We start from the raw sequence: 23,156 nt of genomic DNA on the forward strand, positions 1-23,156 counted from the left end.
ACTTAATCCCTAGGCTTAGTGATCTGGAGTACACTCCACATCCTGAGCCTTCTTTGGTTTTTGAGCCGTCTGTATATATGCGTATTGCATTTGTAATAGATGTTTTTTATAGAGGTATAGAACTTTAAGTTGGCATTACTTTTCAAGATGGCGACTGATTTAACAGCTGTCAAGTGATTTATTCTTAGTTTGGTTTGGCAATTCATCATAAATAGACAATTTTGCAATTTTATTTCGAAAATAATGGTTCTGTGCGGAAAACGTATCGCGCCTACGTCCATTTTATCGTCGACAAAATCGTCCATCAGAGCAGTTAATTCGATTAACCATGGAACGTTTTCGCGCCACGTTTACTCTTATTGATAACTCGCATCCCCAGAGACGCCGTACGGTGCGTACAGAAGAAGCTCTTGCTGCTGTACAGCGTAGCATTGAGGAAGACCCGGAGGAGTCCATCCGCCATCGAGCACAGGAATTGGATCTGTGTCCATCCAATTTATGGAAGATTTTGCGGAAGGATCTTGGTTTGCGTGCTTACAAAATCCAACTCGTGCAAGAATTGAAGCCAAACGATCATCAAGTAAGGCGTAAATTCGTCGAATGGGCCCAAAACGAGATTACCGTTGTTCCCAATTTTCATAAGCAAATTTTGTTTGGCGATGAAGCGCACTTCTGGTTGAATGGCTACGTCAACAAACAAAACTGTCGCATTTGGAGTAAAGGTAATCCTCAAGTGTATGTCAAAACACCGTTACATCCACAAAAACTGACTGTTTGGTGCGCTTTATGGGCTGGTGGAATCATTGGTCCGTACTTTTTCAAAAACGATGGTGGCCAGAACGTTACAGTCAATGGTGATCGGTATAGAGCCATGATTACTAACTTTTCCATTCCTGAATTGAATAACCATGATGTCCAGGAGATGTGGTTTCAACAAGACGGTGCAACATGCCACACAGCTCGTGCCACAATAGATTTATTGAAAGACACGTTTGGTGACCGCCTAATTTCACGTTTTGGACCTGTGAATTGGCCTCCAAGATCTTGTGATTTAACACCGCTAGACTACTTTCTGTGGGGCTATGTAAAGTCATTGGTCTATGCGGATAAGCCACAAACGCTTGACCATTTGGAAGACAACATTCGCCGTGTTATTGCCGATATACGGCCACAAATGTTGGAAAAAAAAGTCATCGAAAATTGGACGTCCAGATTGGACTACATCCGCGCCAGCCGTGGCGGTCATATGCCAGAAATCATATTTAAAATGTAATGCCACAAGATTATCTTTCGGATAAATAAAATTCATGTCAATCGAATAATCCATCGTTGTTTTATTGCAACTTGAAGTTCTATACCTCTATAAAAAACATGCTTTAGCATCTGACTGTGAGTTTTATTTTATTTGTACTTTGTAGGGTTTATTAAACACAAACCTGGGTTCAATTGCATCACTGGCTGCCTGCAGCAGTGGTTGCGCAGTAAGCGCTTGTCGCCATAAGCTCAGGCCTGAATTGACCCATTTCTAATTCAAGGTTTACACCAGCCGTGGGAAATCGTAACATAGCCATTAACACAGCTTCCTTAACGTACAAGTCCAGAGGGGTCAAACCAGTAATTAATTTCATTGCCGCGGTTGGTCTTATTCTCATGGCTCCTGTGATGTTTGAATAAGCCTGTCGCTGTATTTGATATAATTTTTTGATGGCCGTTGCTTATATAACTTTCGGTTTCCATGCAATGACTCCGTACGTTAACATAGGTCTTATTATTGCAGTGTAGATCCAGGTGATCACGAGATGTGAAAGACCCCATGTGTACCTCACTGTCCTCCGACATTGCTCGTAGGCCACATGTGAGCTTTTTGCTCTACTCTGTAGGTGAGAGATCCATGTTAGCTTCCTGTCCAGGGTAGTACCACTTCTTCAGAGAAGTTCAGTTTGCTTTTGAAGATTTCGGGAAGTTTTAAGCCCGATGAACTTCTTTTCCTGGTGAATAGGACCATCTCAGTCTTCTTGGCATTGATCGACAGTCAGTGTTCCTTACACCATATTTCTATCAATTTGAGCCTATCCTGCGCTCTATCGCACAGTGTGTTCACGAATTTGCCAGTCTACATGATAACTATGTCATCTGCATATGCAGTTGTGTAGAATCCATTATTGATGAGGGTATCCAGAACTATGTTCTGAAGAAGGGGTGATAAGACCCCTCCCTGTGGACACCTCTTCATGACCAGTTCTCTCACTGTGATGTCTTCTACATTGATACCAAACGTTGTTTGATTCAGCTCAGTTCCTGGTTGGAACTGGAAATACACTTTTGTATTTTTTCTTTTTCAGATTGCTTGACTTGGATTAAAGAAGAAGCTCAATGCAAGGGATACTACACATATCAAGGTTCTTTGACAACTGAACCATATACGGAGAGTGTAACATGGATTCTATATCCGCAGCCTATTCATGTTTCTCGAGAACAGGTACGTGTCATTCATATTTTAATCAGTTGTGAGTCAGGAACAGTTTCTAATGAATTCGGATCCACATGGAACTTGGCAATCATTGTTCTTCAGTTTCTTATTAGATAATATTTCAATTGAAGGGGTTATTTTTTAGGAGTGATTAATTTTTGTGAAAGAAAGTTTTTGGCTTTCTACTACTCCATCTTGATATTTTAGATATTTTTCAACTGATTTCCCGTTTGACAGGTTTTTCCCTTTTCTTGATTGGTTTCAGGAACATTCAAACTAGCTTCATCAAACAATGTTTTTGTTACTTCTTGTGCTCAAAAATTGAGGGATTTCTTTCTAGCACACTAGTTTTTTTCTAGTTTCCAATTCTGATTTGACTAACACTTTCTTGAAACTAATTGACATAACACTGTTCTTCTCTGGGAAAGAAAGTTTTTGGCTTTCTACTACTCCATCGTGATACAAAAAAAGGGATGAAGGAAACTTCCAAAGAAAGGAAGGAAGTAACTCTATACATGGATGTGTAGATCATGCAAAGAAGTAACTTTCAGATACAAACTGAATGAAAGTCCTTCTGAAACAGCTACTTTCATATAAACATTGAATTATACAAAAGAAAAAATTCTTTCGAAACAAATACTCATATATGAACACTGAATTATACAGAAAATACGTTTCTCTACTCAGTTTGTATTTCAAACATTCGTTGTGGAATAAAAATCAGATATCATTCACATGAGTTCTACTTTAAATGAATGGTAACAAATTGCACTTACATAGAACACTGCCATCCTCACTGTATACCAGTGAAATACAAACTGAGTAGAGAAAAGTATCTTCTGTATAATTCAGTGTTCATATAGAAGTATTTGTTTCGAAAGAATTTTTTCTTTCGTATAACTCAATGTTTATATGAAAGTAGCTGTTTCAGGAGGACTTTCTTTCAGTTTGTATCTGAAAGTTACTTCTTTGCATGATCTACACATTCATGTATAGAGTTACTTCCTTCCTTTCTTTGGAAGACTCCCTCATTCTTCTTTTTTTTGTATCAAGATGGAGTAGTAGAAAGCCAGAAACTTTCTTTCCCAAAAAATAATATTTCAGTAATGAAGTCACAAAAAACTGAAAACAATTCAACTCCAAACTTCTCATTCTCATTTTATCACTTTCCAAAGAACCCCTCAGTTATCAATTAGACCGTTTCATGTAGCTCGCCCTGTTTGTTTAGTTATTTGTATCAAATTTAGTAATTGGAGTTTGACCTCCTTCCTGTTGATAGAATGATCTGATATTTGGTGGGTACACACATTTAGTTTTGATGACCATACAAATTATTGAAATCTGTATCATTTTGAATTGAAGATGGCCCCAGCTACAAAATGGCGGTTTACATATATTTTAACAACTATCTCGACATTTGTACGTTGTAAGAGTTTCTTTATAAATTTTTTAAATCTCAGATCTACATCCTTCAAAACACCAAGATTTTTGCTTCACTAACAATATTTAGTGGCTCATTTCGAATTCAGATATTGGCAGAGTTAGTCATTATGGAACGGTAAAATTTTAGACCGAAGATCATTACATTTGATTTACTAGGTCTACTAAGCAGTGGTCTGTTGCCAATTCAACAAATCTATTTATATCTGCATTGATAATGCCACAAGCATTGTCTGCCATTTTTGCCGAAAAGCTGTGGTATACTTGAGTATCATCAGCATATAAGTGCACCTGACAAGTGTGAAGGTCCTGTAGTAAGTTGGATGTATATATAGAGAACAATAAAGGGCCAAGTATGGATCCTTGAGGTACCTCTGTTTTGATATATAAAATATCTGAGTTGTATTGTATTTCGAAATACTTATTTCCTGATGTATTATATACAGTGTGACCCACTTTTAATGGAAACACCCCCCTAAAATTTGAAACTGTAAATCGATTTTAATATTTTTTTTTGTCAAGTACTGAAAGGTCTACCTTGGGACAAAATTTGAAATGTTTATTTAAGTTTCAGGGCATACTACGATATTTTTTCTTAGTCGAAAATCGGGATTTTTTATTAGCGGTTTTTTATTGGAAAAATCACTACGCCACTGGATTCAAAGTGCCTCTAAATAGGTGTGACCAGAATTTCATGAAAAAATATTCATTATTAACAAAGTTATGATAGCTCAAAAATTCGAAATCTCACACAAACAGTCACAATATATAATTTTTTTCATGATTTCAACAATAAAGTGCCGCCAGATGAAAAAAAAAACAAATAGCGTAGACATCTTTAATGAAAATAACGAAATTACATTCACACAATTCAACTAACAATGAAGCAAAAAATTTTAATAAACGTAACTAATAACTAATTATTGAAATGTTTCGATTCAGTGCAACAATTGATAATTCTAACTCATATTCTAGTAGCCTCTACTAATCCACAACGTATTTCGATACATGTGTCGTAGCGCTTACGAATGTTTCTGATTACGTTCCTTAGTTCTTGAGGGCTAATATCTGCACATACCTGTCAAATTCTTGCACAAAGTTCATTTCTATCTCTTGAGCGGTTTTTGTAAACTGTTTGTGTGAGAAGTCCCCAGAGAAAAAAATCCAAAACTGTGAGGTCTGGAGATCTGGGTGGCCACTCTATAAACGGACTACCACGGCCTATCCATCGGTTTGGAAAATATTCGTTAAGCCATTGCCTCACAGCTCTGGCATAATGAACTGAACACCCATCTAACTGGACAATTGAATTTGATCGTTCATTGATTAGCAGCTCGTGAATAGCATCCCAAAACTCTGTGTTCAAAAATTCTAGAAACCTCTGCGCATTAATGTTTTCCCCAAAATAGAAAGGACCAATAAATCGTTCATTCAATATCCCACACCAGACGTTGAGTTTTTGGCAATACTGGCTTTTACAATTTATTACCCAGTTAGGATTATCCGCTGCCCAATAGCGACAATTCTGTGATGACACTACTCCATTTGTAGTGAAAGTGGCTTCGTCGGTATATAAAATATTTTTTAGGAAATTTCTATTGTTTAAATATTCCCCTTGGGCCCATAAACAACATTCCATGCGTCTTGCTTCGTCGCCTTCTTGAAGTGTGTTGAAAAATTTTGGCTTGAAAGGTTTAATATTCTTCGCCTTGAGACATCTCCGAATAGTTTCTCGTGGAATATTCAAATCTAAAGTGGCATTCCTTATACTGGCATTAGGATTATTTCCGAAATAATCTAAAATGATTTGATCATTCCTGTCATTCCTGTTTCGTCTTTGTACAGGATTACTTTTTAACATCATTTTTGATATTGCACCAGTTTCATTGAATATTTTATTTATTTTATTTACCATACCGCAGCTAATACGAGGACGATCTGGATGTCTCTCATTAAATACTCTACAAACCTCTCTAGCATTGCTAACGTCATCTCCCGAAAGGCGTACAATTTCAATTTTCTCTCTTACGCTCAATCTTGCAGCCATGACACAAAATAATTCGAAGAACTGTAAGGTGAGTATTGTTGACAATAGTACACTTGAATCTTTCACAAGTGTCAAACTGTAATATCATTTCATGGCAACTAAGATTCAAATTGAAATATTAGGTGTTGGTTTTAGTTCATTTGCGTGAAAATTCCGTTATTTTCATCAAAAATATTTACGCTATTTGTTTTTTTTTTTCATCTGGCGGCACTTTATTGTTAAAATCATAAAAAAAATATTCTCATGGCTATATCTGTTGATATAGGGTGTTTTTTGTGACTGTTAGCTGTGTGAGGTTTCGAATTTTTGAGTTGTCATAACTTTGTTAATAATGAATATTTTTTCATGAAATTTTGTTCACACCTGTTTAGAGGCACTCTGAATCCAGTGGCGTAGTGATTTTTCCAATAAAAAAATCGCTAATGAAAAATCCCGATTTTCGACTAAGAAAAAATATCGTAGTATGCCCTGAAACTTCAATAAACATTTCAAATTTTGTCCTAAGGTAGACCTTTCAGTACTTGACATTTAAAAAAAATATATTAAAATCGATTTACAACTTCAAATTTTAGGGGGGTGTTTCCATTAAAAATGGGTCACACTGTATCATCTTTATTGAGCTTTTGATGAATCATTTCAATTTCAGGTAGCACATTTTCGCAGTCTGCATTCGACTCCTTGTGAACAACATAACATTAAAACGAACGTGAGGCCCATCCAGAAACCAACTGAAGATCAAAAATTCAATATTATCTATGCCAGAAATCATCGATCATCATCACCAGCTCCGTAACGTCCGTTTTAAAAAAGATTTTAAACATTCTGTCGGCAAATCATACTTCACTACAGATAGTGTTAGAACGTATATTATCTCACTTAAAATGAAATATTCTCATAGATATAATTTGATCGATAATGTTCCATATAGTGACAGAGAATGTTTGACAGGCTTTGAAGAAATATACAGGGTGTAGCAAAAAGGTAGGTCATAAATTGAACCACATATTCTGGGGTCAAAAATGACTCGATTGGATATAATTTACCTCAATGCAAATGTGCACACTAAAATACTTACAGCCCTTGGAATGTACAAAATGAATATCGATTTTTTCCAGTATTTCATGAACTGTTGAACAGTTTCTAATGAAAAGGGATCCATGGCTTTTTCATCGTGAGAGCATCTTTTTTTATAAAAAAAATTACGAACATGTCCAGTCCATAAAAATGGTATGGGGGTATTGAACCCCTCAAACCCTCAAACTTTTCTATGGGTTACAATTAAATAAGTATCGTGACACCATTGGTTTATTACATCATTTTTGAATTCTTCTTCTTTGAAAATCCAGTTTTTACCGAGATGCGGCCGAAATTCTGAGTAACAAAAAGTAAATTATAATAATTGAGTATTCAGGTATAAAAAATTTGTACAAAATGGCCTTCGTTTTCCTGAAAACACAAAATCGAATTTGAAGGGTAATTTTTTTTTTCGTTTTTGAAAAATTTTTTGAGTGTACTTAGTATTTTGATGCGTAGATTACGAATCCGAAAGAAAAAAGCGGCGCTCTCCCTTATTTACAAAGTTACGGCCCTTCAAAGTTCAAAAAAGGACGACTTTTCAGCCTTCTTTTTCACAAAATAAACTATTTAAAAACACAAGTATTCATTCACTAGGACACCTTTACACCTTATTCTTCCTTCTTTGACACTTTTCACTTCAATAATCAACATTTTTCTTATAAAAAACTTAATTCAAAAACGAATGCTTCTCCTGGTGACATTCTTCTATTTCTAGGTTAGTTGCTAGTGACATTTCAGAAAAAAGCGGTTGGTATTTGCCACCGCCGACTATTATAAATTCGTAATACACCACCAAAAACCAAACGATCTAAAGAATGAAGGTAAAAAAACATTTGAATTACTTTAGGAATATTGAATGTATCAGTCGTACCAACCATGCCAGTAACCTTAAAAACGTAAAATAGAGAGATATATAACCAAAAAGCAGCTCCGTACATTTTTTAATATTTTTATTGGAAAAATGTTGAATATTGAAGTGAAAAGTGTCAAAGAAGGAGGAATAAGGTGTAAAGGTGACCTAGTGAATAAATTCTTGCTTTTTTAAATAGTTTATTTGGCGAAAAAGAAGGCCCTTTTCTGAACTTTGAAGGGCCGTAACTTTGTAAATAAGGGAGAGCGCCGCTTTTTTCTTTCTGATTCGTAATCTACGCATCAAAATACGTAAGTACACTCAAAAATTTTTTCAAAATCGCCGGGTGCCCTCAAAACGAAAATTTACCGCTGATTTTTCCAAAACCCCGATAGCAAATAAGTGCATCTGGGCCCCTTCCAATCCAACGCTCAGGGTTCATATCCTTGGTCGCAAGATCCTTTTTTTTTTGGAACTTCTGTCTAAGAGCATCGAAAATTATGATCCAAAGCTCATTCGATTCGGATTAATATCCAAATGTATTCGTATTATTTGTAGTTACATAAAAATGATTTTCCATAATTTTTAGCTCTATTTGTTGGAAAAAATGTTATAAACAAATGAATTGTTTATAAGATATTTGAAACTTTTTTGTAGGAATTTTTATGAGTGATGAATACTATGATTGTTAAAAACAAAATCGTTTCTAAAAAAATGTTTTATTGCTTAAAAACACAATTTTTTTTCTACTAAATATGAATGTTAAGGAACAATAATTTTTTGAATCATAATTTTCATTTTTCTTCGATATTCTGAAAAAAAAAGTTTTTTGTTATTTATACAGGGTGTAACATAAGTACATTAAAATATTCAAGTGACGTATTCCTGAGATAATTTTAAGAAAAAATGTGTTTATGAACTTGTGTCCGAAAATGCTTCGTTTCGGAGATACGGGGTGTTGAAATTGAATTTTTTTGTTCGCTTTTTGAAAATAACTCTTGCAAAAAATAAATTATTTGCTCGAAAGTCGGTACCCAGGGTTTTTTTGACTTGGAAAATCATAATTTCGTATTAATTTTCATGTAACATCTAGAGGGCGCTGCGTACGTTGTCATTATTTATTTCAAATTACCCTAACTTTTTTGACAGTAAAATTTTGGTGCTTTTCATATGAAAACCTAATACCTTATCCAAGTAAAAAATGTATACCTCCTCAACAACGCTGGAGGTAATCGTTTTCGAGATATTTACAATTTTCTATATCGATGCATATTACTTAGCTCCTATGGCGCTAAGTGAAATTGCTGAGAACATTACAAAAACTAAGTATGTGTTGGATCTCGTCAAAATAAACAACTTTTTCCTATAAAATGTTCAATGAAGAATGATTCGTTGAAATTTTGTTGAAATTTTTCAAAACATGGTTGGTTTTTGTCATAAGTTTTTTGCAATTTTAGTTATTTTCATCAAACATTTCATAGAAAAAAGTTGTTCATTTTGACTAGATCCACCACATACCTGGTTTTTGTAATGTTCTCAGTAACTTCACTTAGCGCCATAGGAGCTAAGTAATATGCATCAATATAGAAAATTGTAAATATCTCGAAAACGATCACCTCCAGCGCTGCTGAGGAGGTGTACATTTTTAACTTGGAAAAGGTGTGGGAATTAGGTTTTTTCATGAAAAGTACCAAAAGTTTACTGTCAAAAAAGTTAGGGCAATTTGAAATAAATAATGACAGATTAGGCATCGCCCTCTAGATGTTACATGAAAATGAACACGAAATTATGATTTCCCACGTCAAAAAAACCCCGGGTACCGAATTTCGTGCTAATAAATTATTTTTTGCAAGAGTTATTTTCAAAAAGCGAAAAAAAAATCAATTTCAACACCCCGTATCTCCGAAACGAAGCATTTCCGGACACAAGTTCAAATGGACTTTTTTTCTTAAAATTGTCTCAGGAATACGTCATTTGAATATTTCAATGTACTTATGTAACACCCTGTATATTCTTTATTTATTTGATAAACAATTTTGTTTCAAACAAATTAACTTTTAAATACTATTATTTCTGACCGGGATATTATAAGCTTATATCGTCATAGTTACGCTATCAATATAGAGGGTCATAACTCCCTTGGGACATTATAGATTTTATAATTCCCTCTACCTTTCACAAGTAAAAATAAATAGAAATGAAAACTGAACCATATTTTATTTATTCACGTCATTACAAATAATAAATGTACAATTTTGAAATGTTCCCTGAAAATTATTTCCGCCACTGGAAACAATTTCTTCTTTTGTATGGCTGGAGCTTCTGTTCACTACAGTCGAGGTACCTGCCTCTTCTGATGACAAAGTAGACAACATACGCGCCGTTTTATTTCTCAATTCGATGCTATCCTCCAAATACCCCTCCGCCACCGAGGAGGGGTATTTGGAGGAGGGGAACTTTTCCAACCTCCGTGTCTTTTTAAGTTAGTCATAGTTGCTCCTGCATTGGCTAGAGCAGTAGCAGAAGTGCGACGAAGGCAATGTCCCGTATAGGAAGATGAGTTTGGCAATCCTAAATACATTGCGATTTTGCTGGGGATTTTCCCAAACATGTTTTTTCCAATTGGCTGAGATGTACATTTATTTTGTCGGAAGCTCAAAAAAAATCGTTCAATACCTTTAGGACGCAAAGACATATAAAGTCTTAATAAAGGCAAAGCGGAGAACTCTTCGATACACCAGTTTTACTTTCCGGTACGTTCACTACCATAACGGAATCCCGGTCCTCTATATCCGATATCTTCATATTCAAAAGTTCCTTACTTCTGCATCCTCCAAAATAACCCATAATCAAAACAACCTATAACAAAAAAAAGGAAATAAATACACACAAAAAGGAAAATAAGAAAAAAATTACCTTATGCAATAAATGAATATCATTAGGAGCGTCCTTTAGGAATCTGATAACATCTTTAGGAGATAAAACAGCAGACTTTTTCGGCTTATAACTCTTACTCTTCCATTTCAGAAAAGCCTGTAGTTCATTGAACTTGGTGATATCTCGTTTCTCATGTATAGTCACCGTCGATTTTAGCATTGACCATTTAGTCCATAAAGAATTCGGACTATACGTTTCTGACTGAAACGAATAAACACAATTACTACCAAATCTACCGAAAAACATAGAAAATTCCTTACCAGTTCTTGAAAATATGCCAGAAATACAGTTTCAGTGACATCTTTTGGCATAACATTTTTCCGTGTCAGCCAGTCCAGATATATCTTGTATTCTTTTTGGTATACGGCTTCACTTCTCGATGGAATTAATGATTCTCTTGCTTGTTCAGCTTTTTTCAAAATATCCTCCATTATATATCACCAAGATTAACTGGCCGATGGTTGCGCTGGAGCTTTTTCCTTCTTGTAAATGCCACATATTTTGTCTCATTCCTAAATTTACCTCTTCTAACTATTCTGGTAAATCATTTTGTAAGAACTGTTAGTAATTTGCAGCATTTAAATTATTTGGCAGAAATACTGGTCCTATTAAATTAGTATTGAAAATGAGTACTCAAACATTGACTTTGAAAGCCTCTTGAATGATGAGTCGTTTTTTTGCGTACCTAATGGTTCTCTTACGCCCTTATGTGTGAGTCATGGTGATTCATGATGTCAGTTTGATTGAAGGTAGGTTCATCCCTAAATAAAATATGATTAATGAAACTAATATTTCGATTGTTTTCCGTTCAGCAACCGTCGCAAAATTTCATTCTTGTGAATACATCAAGCAGTTCAGAATTTATATAAAAAATATCATTTTCTACAAGAACAAGGTTATTAAGATAATCTTCATCTAGTAATTTTTAAGAGGTTAGTAAGTGATAGAGGTGAAGCTACTGTTCCGTCAATCTTCTCTAGCCCCAAATTCGCAAATCTTCTCATCGTTTGTATCCATTTCTGGACGACCACTATTCAGTAGAATAGTGGTCGTCGATCAGTAGAAAATCAAAAGAAATAATCGCCCGTTTGGTGTATTTCGATGCTTAATAATCGAATAGACCAGCCTTCAAAAATGGTAAAAACTGAAAAAAAAATAGAAGGAGGGAACCCATTAAAAAAGGAGGGAAATATGATAAAAATGAAAAGAAAATAAATCACGTACGATCCGAGTTGGGAAAGTAGGAGGGGGTGAGTTTATAAGGGTAAAAATGGTTTATCTTGATTTCCGGCGAAACTACGAGTCCTATGGGAAGAAGTTGAATGGCAAAGTTGTAGGTAATGAAAAGATCTACAACTTTTGTTTCTACAATTTTTTCACATAACCCCAAAATTTATGTGAAAATTCAAATAATCAAATTTTTGGATTTTCAATTTTATGTTTTTCGAAAAAAAAATTACGAAATTTGGTGAAAACTTACCTTTGTATATCCCAAATACACTGTAATTCATTTGATTCAAAATATTCGTTTTTTCTCCTTATTTTGTCTATATATCAAAAAGCATCCTAATTTCAAATCGAAAAATTCTCGCGTCAAAATATCAGCTTTTTTCAAAAATTCGGTGTGCTTTTTGTTCGTTGAAATCTCTACTTTCTGAGCATATTTGTATTAAGATAACTATACGAATTTTTTATTATAGAACACACAGATCAATTAGCAGAATTTAAGAGACAAAAAAAAACACCTCAAAAGTTCTGCTTCGTTCTCTCCTGTCCACAAAAGAGGACATATGCCTCCTCACTCACAAGCGAATTAGGTGAAATTGGGGACACATGTCAGTCGTTGTACTCATGCCACGAGCCACTATAAGGGTGTCTGCAATATGCTGTTTAATGCCCGTTGTAAGTCGTCCCACTGTGATTCGAAAGTGCATATAGAATATAACGACAAGAGGCCACATTGTCTGCTGCATAATTGCTCATATCTAATCCTTGTAAAGAAAAGTCGACGACAACATTCAATTTGTCTCTGAATCTTTCCGTTGGAGAGAATCTTTTTAAATGAATTACTGAAATACTGGGAAATTTATGGATTGATAGGGACTTTGTTGTGCATTTTCTTCTTTCCTTGCACCTCGAACACGTTGGTTTTTCATCTCCATCCAGAGTTTCCTCTCTTGTGAAGGAATCCAGGCATCGTGACAAACTCAATTGGTCAGTTCTTTGTGATATGGCGAGAGACAAATCCCAGAAAGGATCGAAGGTTACTGAATAGTGACCACAGTGTATGCACTTTATAGTGGATTTTAATTGACCAACGAAATTGTTTACAATTTTAGAGTTTTTCATGTTCAAATATCCCAGCCAGGACTCTCGCACTTTTCCACTGTCACTCAAATTTTTGTTAATCTCCGATAAGATCGGTTTATGTTTCTCAGTAATTCTAGTAATTCTATTCTATTGAGTAATTCTATATGTAAACTTTCTAAAAGATATCGAAGGAATTCCTGGACGTCTTGATGGGCAGATCCCATGAATCGAGGGGCACATTTTTTAATCTGACTTCTCAAGTAAGCAGTCTTTATTACTCTATCAGATGAGTCTTCTGACCACAATTCCTTGATAACTTCTGCGAATGCTTTGATTAAGGCACCTTTCATAGTAGAAATACTAGTATTGATATCATTTTTTAAATATTCCAGCAACCATCTCGTGTTTGATAAACATGGGATTACACTGTTCATGAAACAGGTGTTTCCGATATTTTTCAACCCCTTAAACCCAAGAGTTCTCACTGAAAAATGTATCACTGAACTAATGTTGTAACTGTTGATTCTACGTCTGCCACTGCTGTCTTCTTCTGGATCGATGAGATAAGGAATTCGAAGCTGAACTCTCCAAAACTGAATTGGATATGGCTGACGTATTGAATTTGGTAGAAGAAGATAATTCTAGAACTTGATCATATTTCTCAGTATCTTCTGATGGGAACTTATGGGAAGTAATACAAGAAACATGGGAGGTTTTATGAGGAAACAATATCTCTTCGTGACTAGGATATGAATATGATTTGGAAACAACGGGATGAAGAAAAATTTCATCCAGTGAATGTGACGATGGAATGGTGCCAAAAATAGAGGCTGAATTACCACGGTGTATAGCTAAACTAATTTTTTGGATCAGAAAAATGGTACATCTTTTTTCTTTAGTTTCTTCAGTCATCCTTCTGCCAATTTCATTAACAAAATTTAGAGATACGGGGCCAAATACACTGAAAGTTTCTACAGCCACAGGATAAAATATATAATTATTTCCAACATTTCGATACTTAGATAAAATCCAGTTATAGTTGACCCCAGAATATGTGCTTCATTTTATGACCCACTTTTTTGTTACACCCTGTATATATTGAAGACTTGAATTAGAATTTTCACCAACGTGTCTTTTAGAACTATGACGATCACTTCAAAACAGGGAAGATTTGTTTTGATGTTTGATGAGTAATAGATACTTATAACATTTTATGTATGAGCTTTGACGAAAAGAACCAGTTGTATACGATTTTAGCGATAGCCTCGGATTCAACAAATTATTGAATGAACATCGATTTTCTTTTTCAAACGTATGTAACAGGTTTTTGAACAATACTTGTTTTGGAAAAGTTGAAATGAAATTATGACGGTTTATTGAGAAGCGTATGCATTTTGAATCATAAAAATATTTTAGTATATCAAACAACTGACTCACTACTGCACATTGAATAGATGGTAAATGGTGAATAAATACACTTTCTAAGTTTTTATCTGCATTTCATTTCAAAGCATATACTATACCAGTAGGTACAAAATCCAGTAATACTTATAAAAAATTAAAACATCTCTGCCAAACATAAATTCAGATTTAGCAGACATAAAAATTAACATCGTCGTGTCAATAATACAGTTACTGTTGAGTAAAAGAACAAATATATTACTTCGTCTGCATTCTTAGTAGTATATCTATGTGGATTCTGGGCCATATGTCCTAAAACGCCACATTTTCGACTGACCTCGAAACCCCCTACTATTTCAAACTGGCCCAGAAATCCCATATGATTCCACGGTGTGTCAACCGAACTTATGATAATAATAATGATAATAATGTCATTTATTATGCATAAAAATACATTTATACATAAAAGGAAAAGGGTTAGCAAGAGTCTATCTTCCACCCTTCCCAAAAATTATTCAGTGAGTATAAAAAAATAATTATAAACATACTTATTTACTATCATAACAATAATAGAGAAGAGAAAAAAATAATACATCATATAGTTGCTAATAACTCTTGATATTCTTAACATTATTTTGGCCAATTCAACAATTTCATCACACTACCATACATTAAATTTAAATTTTTTTAAATTAGCACTGAGCAGTAAGCATCTGTGATTTTATTTCTTTCTTAAATTAATGAATATTATCATTTAAAAGGGGTAAGGTCTCTTTCAGATAAGAAGGGGCTATATAAGAAAACATCCTTGAAATTTGGAAGTACGGTGCCTAGATATGTTGAATGAGTTAATTCTCAAATTGACCATATATATGTCAGAATGCCTGCTTAATAAACTATATAAGTAACTAGGTGTTTTAGTTTGAAGCAACTTGAACAAAACAAATTTTATCAAATATTGAACACTGTACCTCACGTTCAGCTCCTTCATTTTTAACAAAAATGGGGTGACATGTTCACCATATGGTATACAGCATACGAATCACATGGAAGCATTTTGTATACGTTGTAACTTCTGTTTGTTATATTGCGGCAAAAAATTTTAATACACCAAACAGCAATACTGGATATGGGGGTAAATAAGAGTTTTAACTAACCTGGGTTTCATTTCTTCTGATAACTGATACTTGAATTTATATAGTGATTTGAGTTTGAAGAATGATACTTTGAAAATGTTTGTCACATGTTCATGGAAAGACAAAGAGCTATCTATGGTTACGCCAAGATTTTCAGCACTTCCTACCCAGTCAATGCCTGCGTTATCGAGAGTGAGCCTAAAGTTTCTACTATTTGTCTTTGAGACCCTATGCAGAGTCGAATACTACAAATTTAATACGCATATATACAGACGGCTCAAAAACCGAAGAAGGCTCAGGATGTGGAGTGTACTCCAGATCACTAAGCCTAAGGATTAAGTGGGGAATGGGAAGAAATACCAGCGTGGTCCAAACAGAACTGGCTGGTATCTCAATCGCCACAAAAGAAATAACCAAGAAAGGAATTTCTGGCAAAAACATAACAATCTGCACTGATAGCAGACAAGCACTATCAGTCTTGAACAGACAGCGTGTTACCTCAGCGCTAGTACTAGAGTGCCACCAAGATTTAGCCAAAGCCTCGGTAGATAATAACATTATCCTGAGGTGAGTTGAAGGCACGACAAGAGTAAAGGTAATCGCATTGCCGACTCTTTAGCCAAGGAAGCGGCTGGACTAAGGATTTCAGGACCCAGTGGCACCCACGGCCTGATGACTTCGACAATTGCGGAACTAGTCAAATGTTACACCCATGCTCAATCCTTGAAGAGATGGGATGGAATCAAAGGATGTAATCTTGCCAGGATCACCTTGGGCGACCCTGGGAAGCTGGTGCCGAAGAAATATTTGGCAATGACCAGGAAAAATCTACGCCTTACAGTAGGATTTCTGACTGGCCACTGTCAGCTAAGGAAACACCTACATAATATGGGGCTAGTGGACACACCGCTATGCAGGATGTGTGAACAGGAAGATGAAACTGTCAGGGATGTCCTGTGCGAGTGCCCGGAGTTATCGTCAATAAGAGAGTGTGTGTTCGGAGAGTCTTGGCCTACACCTGCCAATATAGAGGAGATATATAGGAAGACAACTCCTCGGAAGGATATACAATGGGTCACATGTGGCCTAAGTGCGTGGGCTTAAACTCACTATCACTACTCTACAGACAGACAGACCATATGCATAAGGCCAAAGTTTTATTTGGATTTATTTTCAGTCTATGATTTTCCGAGTATACGAATGTTTTATGCAAATCTGTGTTTATGAGAAGACAAATATAGCTGTATATCATCTGCGTATGACAATGTGATGAGAAAGTGGGGTAATCAAAAATAAACACTGAAAACATCAACAGTCCTAAAATACTTCCCTGCAGTACACCTGAGATTGTTTCTTTTAGGGATGACCATGAGCAATCATCCAGTTTGACCCTCTGTGATCGGCCTGTGAGATAGCTGGTCATCCATTTAAGAGAAATATCATCGAATCCTATGAACTTGAGCTTGCTGATGAGTAAATCGAAATTTACTAAATAGAAAGCTTTACTTTGATCAAGCAGTACTAAAATGGTGACTTTTGGTTGATCTCTGAATCTCACAAGATCGTCGATTATTTTCAAGAGGGCAGTCTGTGTTCCGTGTTTTTTTTGCGAAACCCAGACTGCTCGTACGAGGGTAGTCGATTTTCTTCAAGAAAAGCTCTTATTTGACGGAAAAAATATTTCTCAAATATTTTAGAGAATGAGGGCAGAATGCTGATAGGGCGTAGGTCACTGAACGTGGTAGGTGCATTCTTTTTCGAGATTGGAATTTTATTAGCAACCTTCCAAACATCTGGAAAAATACCCTGTCTGAAGGACTCGTTGAAAATATGTTCAACTTCATCAATAAAATGTGGTATCACTAAAGAAATCATCTTGATACCTAAAGCATTAGATTTTATTTCTTTGATAGCAGTCAAAATATCATCATTACATATAGTGGTGAGGGAAAAGTTCATAGGAGCGTTCAATTTATTATCATTGTAGAATGAAAGAGTGTCATTATTTACTATTGAATGTCCAGCCACGTTTAAAAAATAGTCATTAATTTCTTCAGGTCTACGTGGTTCAATTGGCAGACTATTGGTTTGCGAGGATTGTTGTAACACCCCAATCTGCAAGATTTCTCCATGTCATTTTTAAATTGTTTTTATTTTTGTTCAAAACAAATTGTATATATACTGTTTTTTCACGTTTTAGTGCGTCATTGACGTAGTTGCGTAAAGTTACATAGTACTGTCTAGCGGGTGCTGTCTTTTCTTTGAGATATTTGGCATGAGCTCTATCACGGGTTTTCATTATCAATTTGATATTATGAGATATACGGGGATACTTTATGTTTTCTGTTAAGAGTGCAAATTGGAGCATGTTTATCAAAAAGCATAATGATACACTCGTTGAGAAAATTTACTTTGGAATTAATACCTCGCATAGTCACAATATCACGCCATGGTAAGTTAGCAGCATCTTGAGAAAAAAGGTCATGATTGAAATTCTTGAAATTTCTAAAAAAATTTAAGTTATCATAAGTATCTTCGCCTTCGAAATCAGTATCGCAAAATACCATCAGATGATCGGTTATACCATTCATATCAAGTGTATTAATTAGAATTTCTTACCATTACTTCCTTACTAATGCAAATGACATCAGAATTTTCTACAATTTGAATCATATCGAAACAAGAAACTAGGGCAGTGAATCGTTGAGTGTCGCGAGAGTCACAGTTTAACAAATTGATATTAATATCACCAACTAACACCACAGTAGATGTTTCCAAGTACACTCGTTCCAGTACATCAGCTAACTCCTGCATACAGTCCTCTACATTTGTTCCTGGTGGTCGATAAATAACTCCACAGACTACTTTTTGTTTGTTTACATTGACTATACATAGCTGCTCTAGACCAGGGGTCTCCAAACTTTGAAGCCTTCGGCCCATAATGATTTTTTTCAGTTCGTTCCAAGGGCCAATTTCTGCCTTTAACTATATTTCTAGACTGGAATAGTCGCAAAGTACGTGACCTAAGCAAACTTACGCTTTTTTTGCATTTCAATTATTATTGTGAATTGTGACACTTAACGACATCTAGTGGCGAGTAGTAGTACCATGTACTATCTTTTTCAGCTACCCGCTAGGTGGCATTAGGCATAATTGAATATTTGGAATTACCGCGTTGGTTCGAGAAAGTTCTGGTTCTAGTTAGTGTATTGCGATCACCTCGAGATGACAGTAATAATTGTATATAAAAAGGCTAGCGGCGCAACTGCGAGTTAGTCTGCGTAGGAAAGGCGAAGGAAGCGAAACTGTCTATTGTGAAATAAAGTAACAACCGTCAATGAAAGTATTTTGATTTGACTTATTGTTTTCATGTGTGATTTGTTAGTATGGAAAAGAAGCGAAAAATCGACAGTGAATGCAGAACGTTCCAAGAAAAATGTAACTTTCAGTATTTTGTGATTGAGTCCAGTAATAAGGCGCTATGTTTAATTTTTAATGAAACCATAGCTGTGCTCAAAGACTATAACATTAAACGACACTATGAATCGAAACATCTTCAAAGTGGCAAACCATTCACCGATGGAGAAATGATAAAAGAATGCTTGATTGCAGTAGCCGAAGAAATATGTTTCGAAAAGGTAAATTTATTTAAAAATGTTAGTTTGTCAGCAAACACCGTGGCTCGGAGGGTGCAAGACATCGCAAAAAATAATCATCTCAACTGTCTGACAAAAATGGACATCATGAGTGGTTTTCTCTAGCATTGGATGAGTCAACGGATGTGTCAGATACTGCTCAGTTGTTGATTTTTATTCGCGGAGTAGATAAAAGCTATGAAGTGTATGAAGAACTTCTTAATATTGATAGTATTCACGGCACGACAACTGGGACAGATATTTTTAAGAGAGTTGAAAATGCCATTGATGAAAAGAACTTTCGATGGGGAAATTTGAAATCTATAACAACTGATGGAGGCAAAAATATGTATGGTAAAAATGAAGGAGTGGTTGCACTTGTGTCAGAGGCTGTAGAAAATGATGGTGGTTCAAAACCATTAGTCTTACATTGTATCATTCATCAACAGTCCTTGTGCGAAAAATTTTTGGATATGTCTGAAGTTCTAAAACCAGTCATATCAGTTGTTAACTTCATCAGATCCACTGGGCTGAATCACCGACAATTCCGCGAGTTTATTCAACAGATTGGAGAAAATGATTTACCATATCATACTGCCGTACGCTGGCTTAGTTGCGGAAAAGTCCGTAAGCGCTTTTTTGAACTTCGAGCAGAGATCGAAATTTTTTTAAATGAGAAGCAGCGCCCTTTTGCCGATTTAGAAAATAGTGAATGGATGTGGAAGTTAGCCTTTTATGTCGATTTGACAAATCATATGAACGAACTGAATTTGAGATTGCAAGGAGAAAATCAGCTTCTCCCTAATTCATACACCAATATCAAATCCTCCAGGCAGAAAATAATACTATTTCAATTGCAATTACGTAAAAAATGTTTCACACATTTTGAAACATGTGAAATATTCAGCCACACTACAGAGACTGAATTTTCCGTTAATTTTGCAATCGAAACTTTGAGTGCTTTGAAGATAAATTTTGATATTCGTTTTTCAGATTTTGATGTCATTGCGAATGGAATTAAGCTTTTTTAAAATCCTTTTGATTCTGACATTGAAACCCTGGCTCCGGAAGTTCAAACGGAAATTATTGATTTACGGTGCAGTGATATGCTTAAGAACAAATATCAAAATTCATCTTTGTTGTAATTTTATTAGAGTCTTCCACTGGAACAATTTGATAATTTTCATAAATTTGCTCGTGTTTTTTTTTGTTTTTGGTACTACTTACTTGTGTGAGAAAACGTTTTCCAAGATGAAGTATACAAAGAATGTTTACAGATCTCAATTAACCGATGAGCATCTCAAATCTCTTTTGATAATTGGTACAAGTGAAATTGATCCACAACTACAAAGTATTGTCGGTGGAAAATCACAATCACATAAATCTCATTAGTGTTTTTGTTTTACTGTGATTCATTTCAATTATTTGTTAGTTATTAATATGCTCAAACTTAGATACTTGAGTTAAGTTTTCTTTGTCATCATTTCTGTCGTTAAGTTTTACCTTGCAAGTAAATAAAATAGTAACAACAATTAGGAGATCTTTGGCTGTCGCGGGCCAGATTGATGGCAGTAAATCATTGGCTGTCGCGAGCCGTAGTTTGGAGACCCCTGCTCTAGACCATTTGCCGAAATAGAAAAGTAATATAATTTGTATTTATACAGCTCTCGTAATCACCGCTCGTAATCAAACCAAAGTCGTCCTGAGAGACCTATGCGTTAGTTTCCTGTCAACACAAGATAACACGTGATATCGAGAAAAAGTTGGTGTTATGATACCTATAGTATGTAGCAGAGCAGTCTAAGCTACATGACTTCACGGGCTACTTAAATTTACCTCAGAAGCTGGAGGGCCGCAGAAAAAAAAAAGTCTTCAAGAAAAAAAACGTTTATTGCGTCTGTGTCGGCCGAACTTCCACCGTTCGTAATCAAACCGAAGTCATCCTGAGAGAACGATGCGTTGGTTTCCTGTCAACACGAGATAACACGTGATATCAAGAAAAAGTTGGTGTTATTATATCTATAGTGTGTAGTACTGTGTAGCATGGTGGCAGTGACGAGAGCGTGAGAGCGTGTTTTTATTGTGTCGTATGGGGAGTTTATGCAGTCTATTTCATCAGTTCAGTAAAGCAATCCATCGAACCTAAACCTCGATGACTATCGAAAAATGAAATACTGTCTTCGTAAAAATATTTCAGATGAAAAATTAAATCCTAAAGCGATATGTTTTCGATATTTCATGGTTTTACTCAATTGGGATTGACTCAAAGTATCAAACGGCTGCAGAAACTGGATCTGTTAACAATAAAAAGCATAACCGTTCAGGAGTTGTCAACGATGAAGCTATTTGTCCTGCAGTTTCAGGGCAAGTTGGACTAACGGAACATTCGCAATCTCTTACTAAGTCATATGATGGAATCGGCCGATACTTGATGAAAATCCATAACTAACGTATTCCACTAACTAAAGATAATGAAGTGATTTTTACAAGAGCAGATAAAGGTCGAACGGTTATTGCATTAAATAAAAAGGACTACATAGGAAAAACTCTAGATTTCCTTAATTCAGGAAGCTACGAGATTCTGAGGAAGGATCCGACAACTATGTACCAGAAAAAGGTTAAGGAAACTCTCAAAACAATAGAATTGGTTATGAATGGAAAGGATAAATGTAGAGCATTGATCATGAATCCACAACCACCAAAACTGTATTCTCTTATTAAATTACATAAAACCAATTTCCCGATTAGACCAGTGGTATCGTTCGTAACGGCACCTACTGTTAAAATCTCAGAAATCCTGATTAAATTGATTCAAACCTATACCAATTTCAAGCCTAAATTTAGTATAAATAATTCTTATCAATTAGTGGAAAATATTGAAGACGTAATCCTCCCAGATAACTCAAAATTAATATCGTTCGATGTCCAAAATTTATTTCCCAGTATCCCGCCAACTGAAACAATTGGACAAGTGGAGTGTCTCTTAGACAAAAACCATGTGAATCCACTGATAAAACAGGAGATTGTTGATTTACTCACTATTTGTGAGTCTCAAAATTATTTCCAGTTTGACGGAGAATTCTTTTCATGCAATGAAGGACTAATAATGGGGAATCCTTTGAGTCCCTTACTGGCGGAAATTTTCATGGATAACATAGAGTATGAAATCCATAATAATCAGTTAGCCAACAATTTTTTGTACTGGTACAGATACGTAGATGATATCTTAGTATGTTTTACTGGTACAGATAGGCAATTAGGCAAGTTCATTGAATATGCCAATTCCATCCACCCGTCAATAAAATTCACCACTGAGGGAGGTAAATAATTCAATAAATTACCTGGACTTAACCATTACGAAAAATACCAATAAACATGAGTTTGCAATTTTCCACAAACCATCGTACACGGACATTATCATACATAATTCCTCCACACACCCGTACCAGCATAAAGTTGCTGCATTCAATAGTATGCTTCACAGATTATTGAATATTCCACTGTCTGATAGGGATTTCCAGAAAAAGCTGAATTTGATCAAACAAATCGCGATTAATAACGGTTATAAGGTAGATATTGTAAGCTCCATTCTTTCCAAAAAACGACAAAAGCAAGCCATGGATCTGGTCTACCCATATTCAAGATGCGATAAAGTGAGTTATAAGACATTGACATATGTGGGGGAACCAAACAGGAATATTGCCCGTTTTTTGAAGAAAGAAGGCGTAAACGTAGCTTATAGAACGAATAATAACCTGAGTAAATTTATTAAAAACAATAAGGACAAAACTTTGGTGTCGGATAGATCAGGAGTATATAAGTTGACTTGTGGCTCTTGTCCAAAACTGTATAT

At 35.3% G+C, this 23,156-nt stretch overlaps 1 protein-coding gene across 1 annotated transcript in view; it reads left to right on the plus strand.

The window, feature by feature from the left end:
- The window catches only part of CAH3 (Carbonic anhydrase 3), a 57,745-nt gene extending 43,124 nt beyond the window's left edge, over positions 1–14,621 (plus strand). Inside the window, exons 5-6 of the mRNA XM_023159066.2 lie at positions 2,343–2,479; positions 6,604–14,621. Coding sequence (XP_023014834.1) covers positions 2,343–2,479; positions 6,604–6,750 — 284 coding nt within the window. The 3' untranslated portion in view covers positions 6,751–14,621. The remainder of the gene's footprint in view (positions 1–2,342; positions 2,480–6,603) is intronic.
- The last annotated feature ends 8,535 nt before the right edge of the window (positions 14,622–23,156 follow it).

Source organism: Leptinotarsa decemlineata, unplaced genomic scaffold, assembly GCF_025532065.1.
Source record: "Leptinotarsa decemlineata unplaced genomic scaffold, Ldec_3_MD MMD2_tig00026374_RagTag_RagTag, whole genome shotgun sequence".
Classification (NCBI taxonomy): Eukaryota; Metazoa; Arthropoda; class Insecta; order Coleoptera; family Chrysomelidae; genus Leptinotarsa; species Leptinotarsa decemlineata.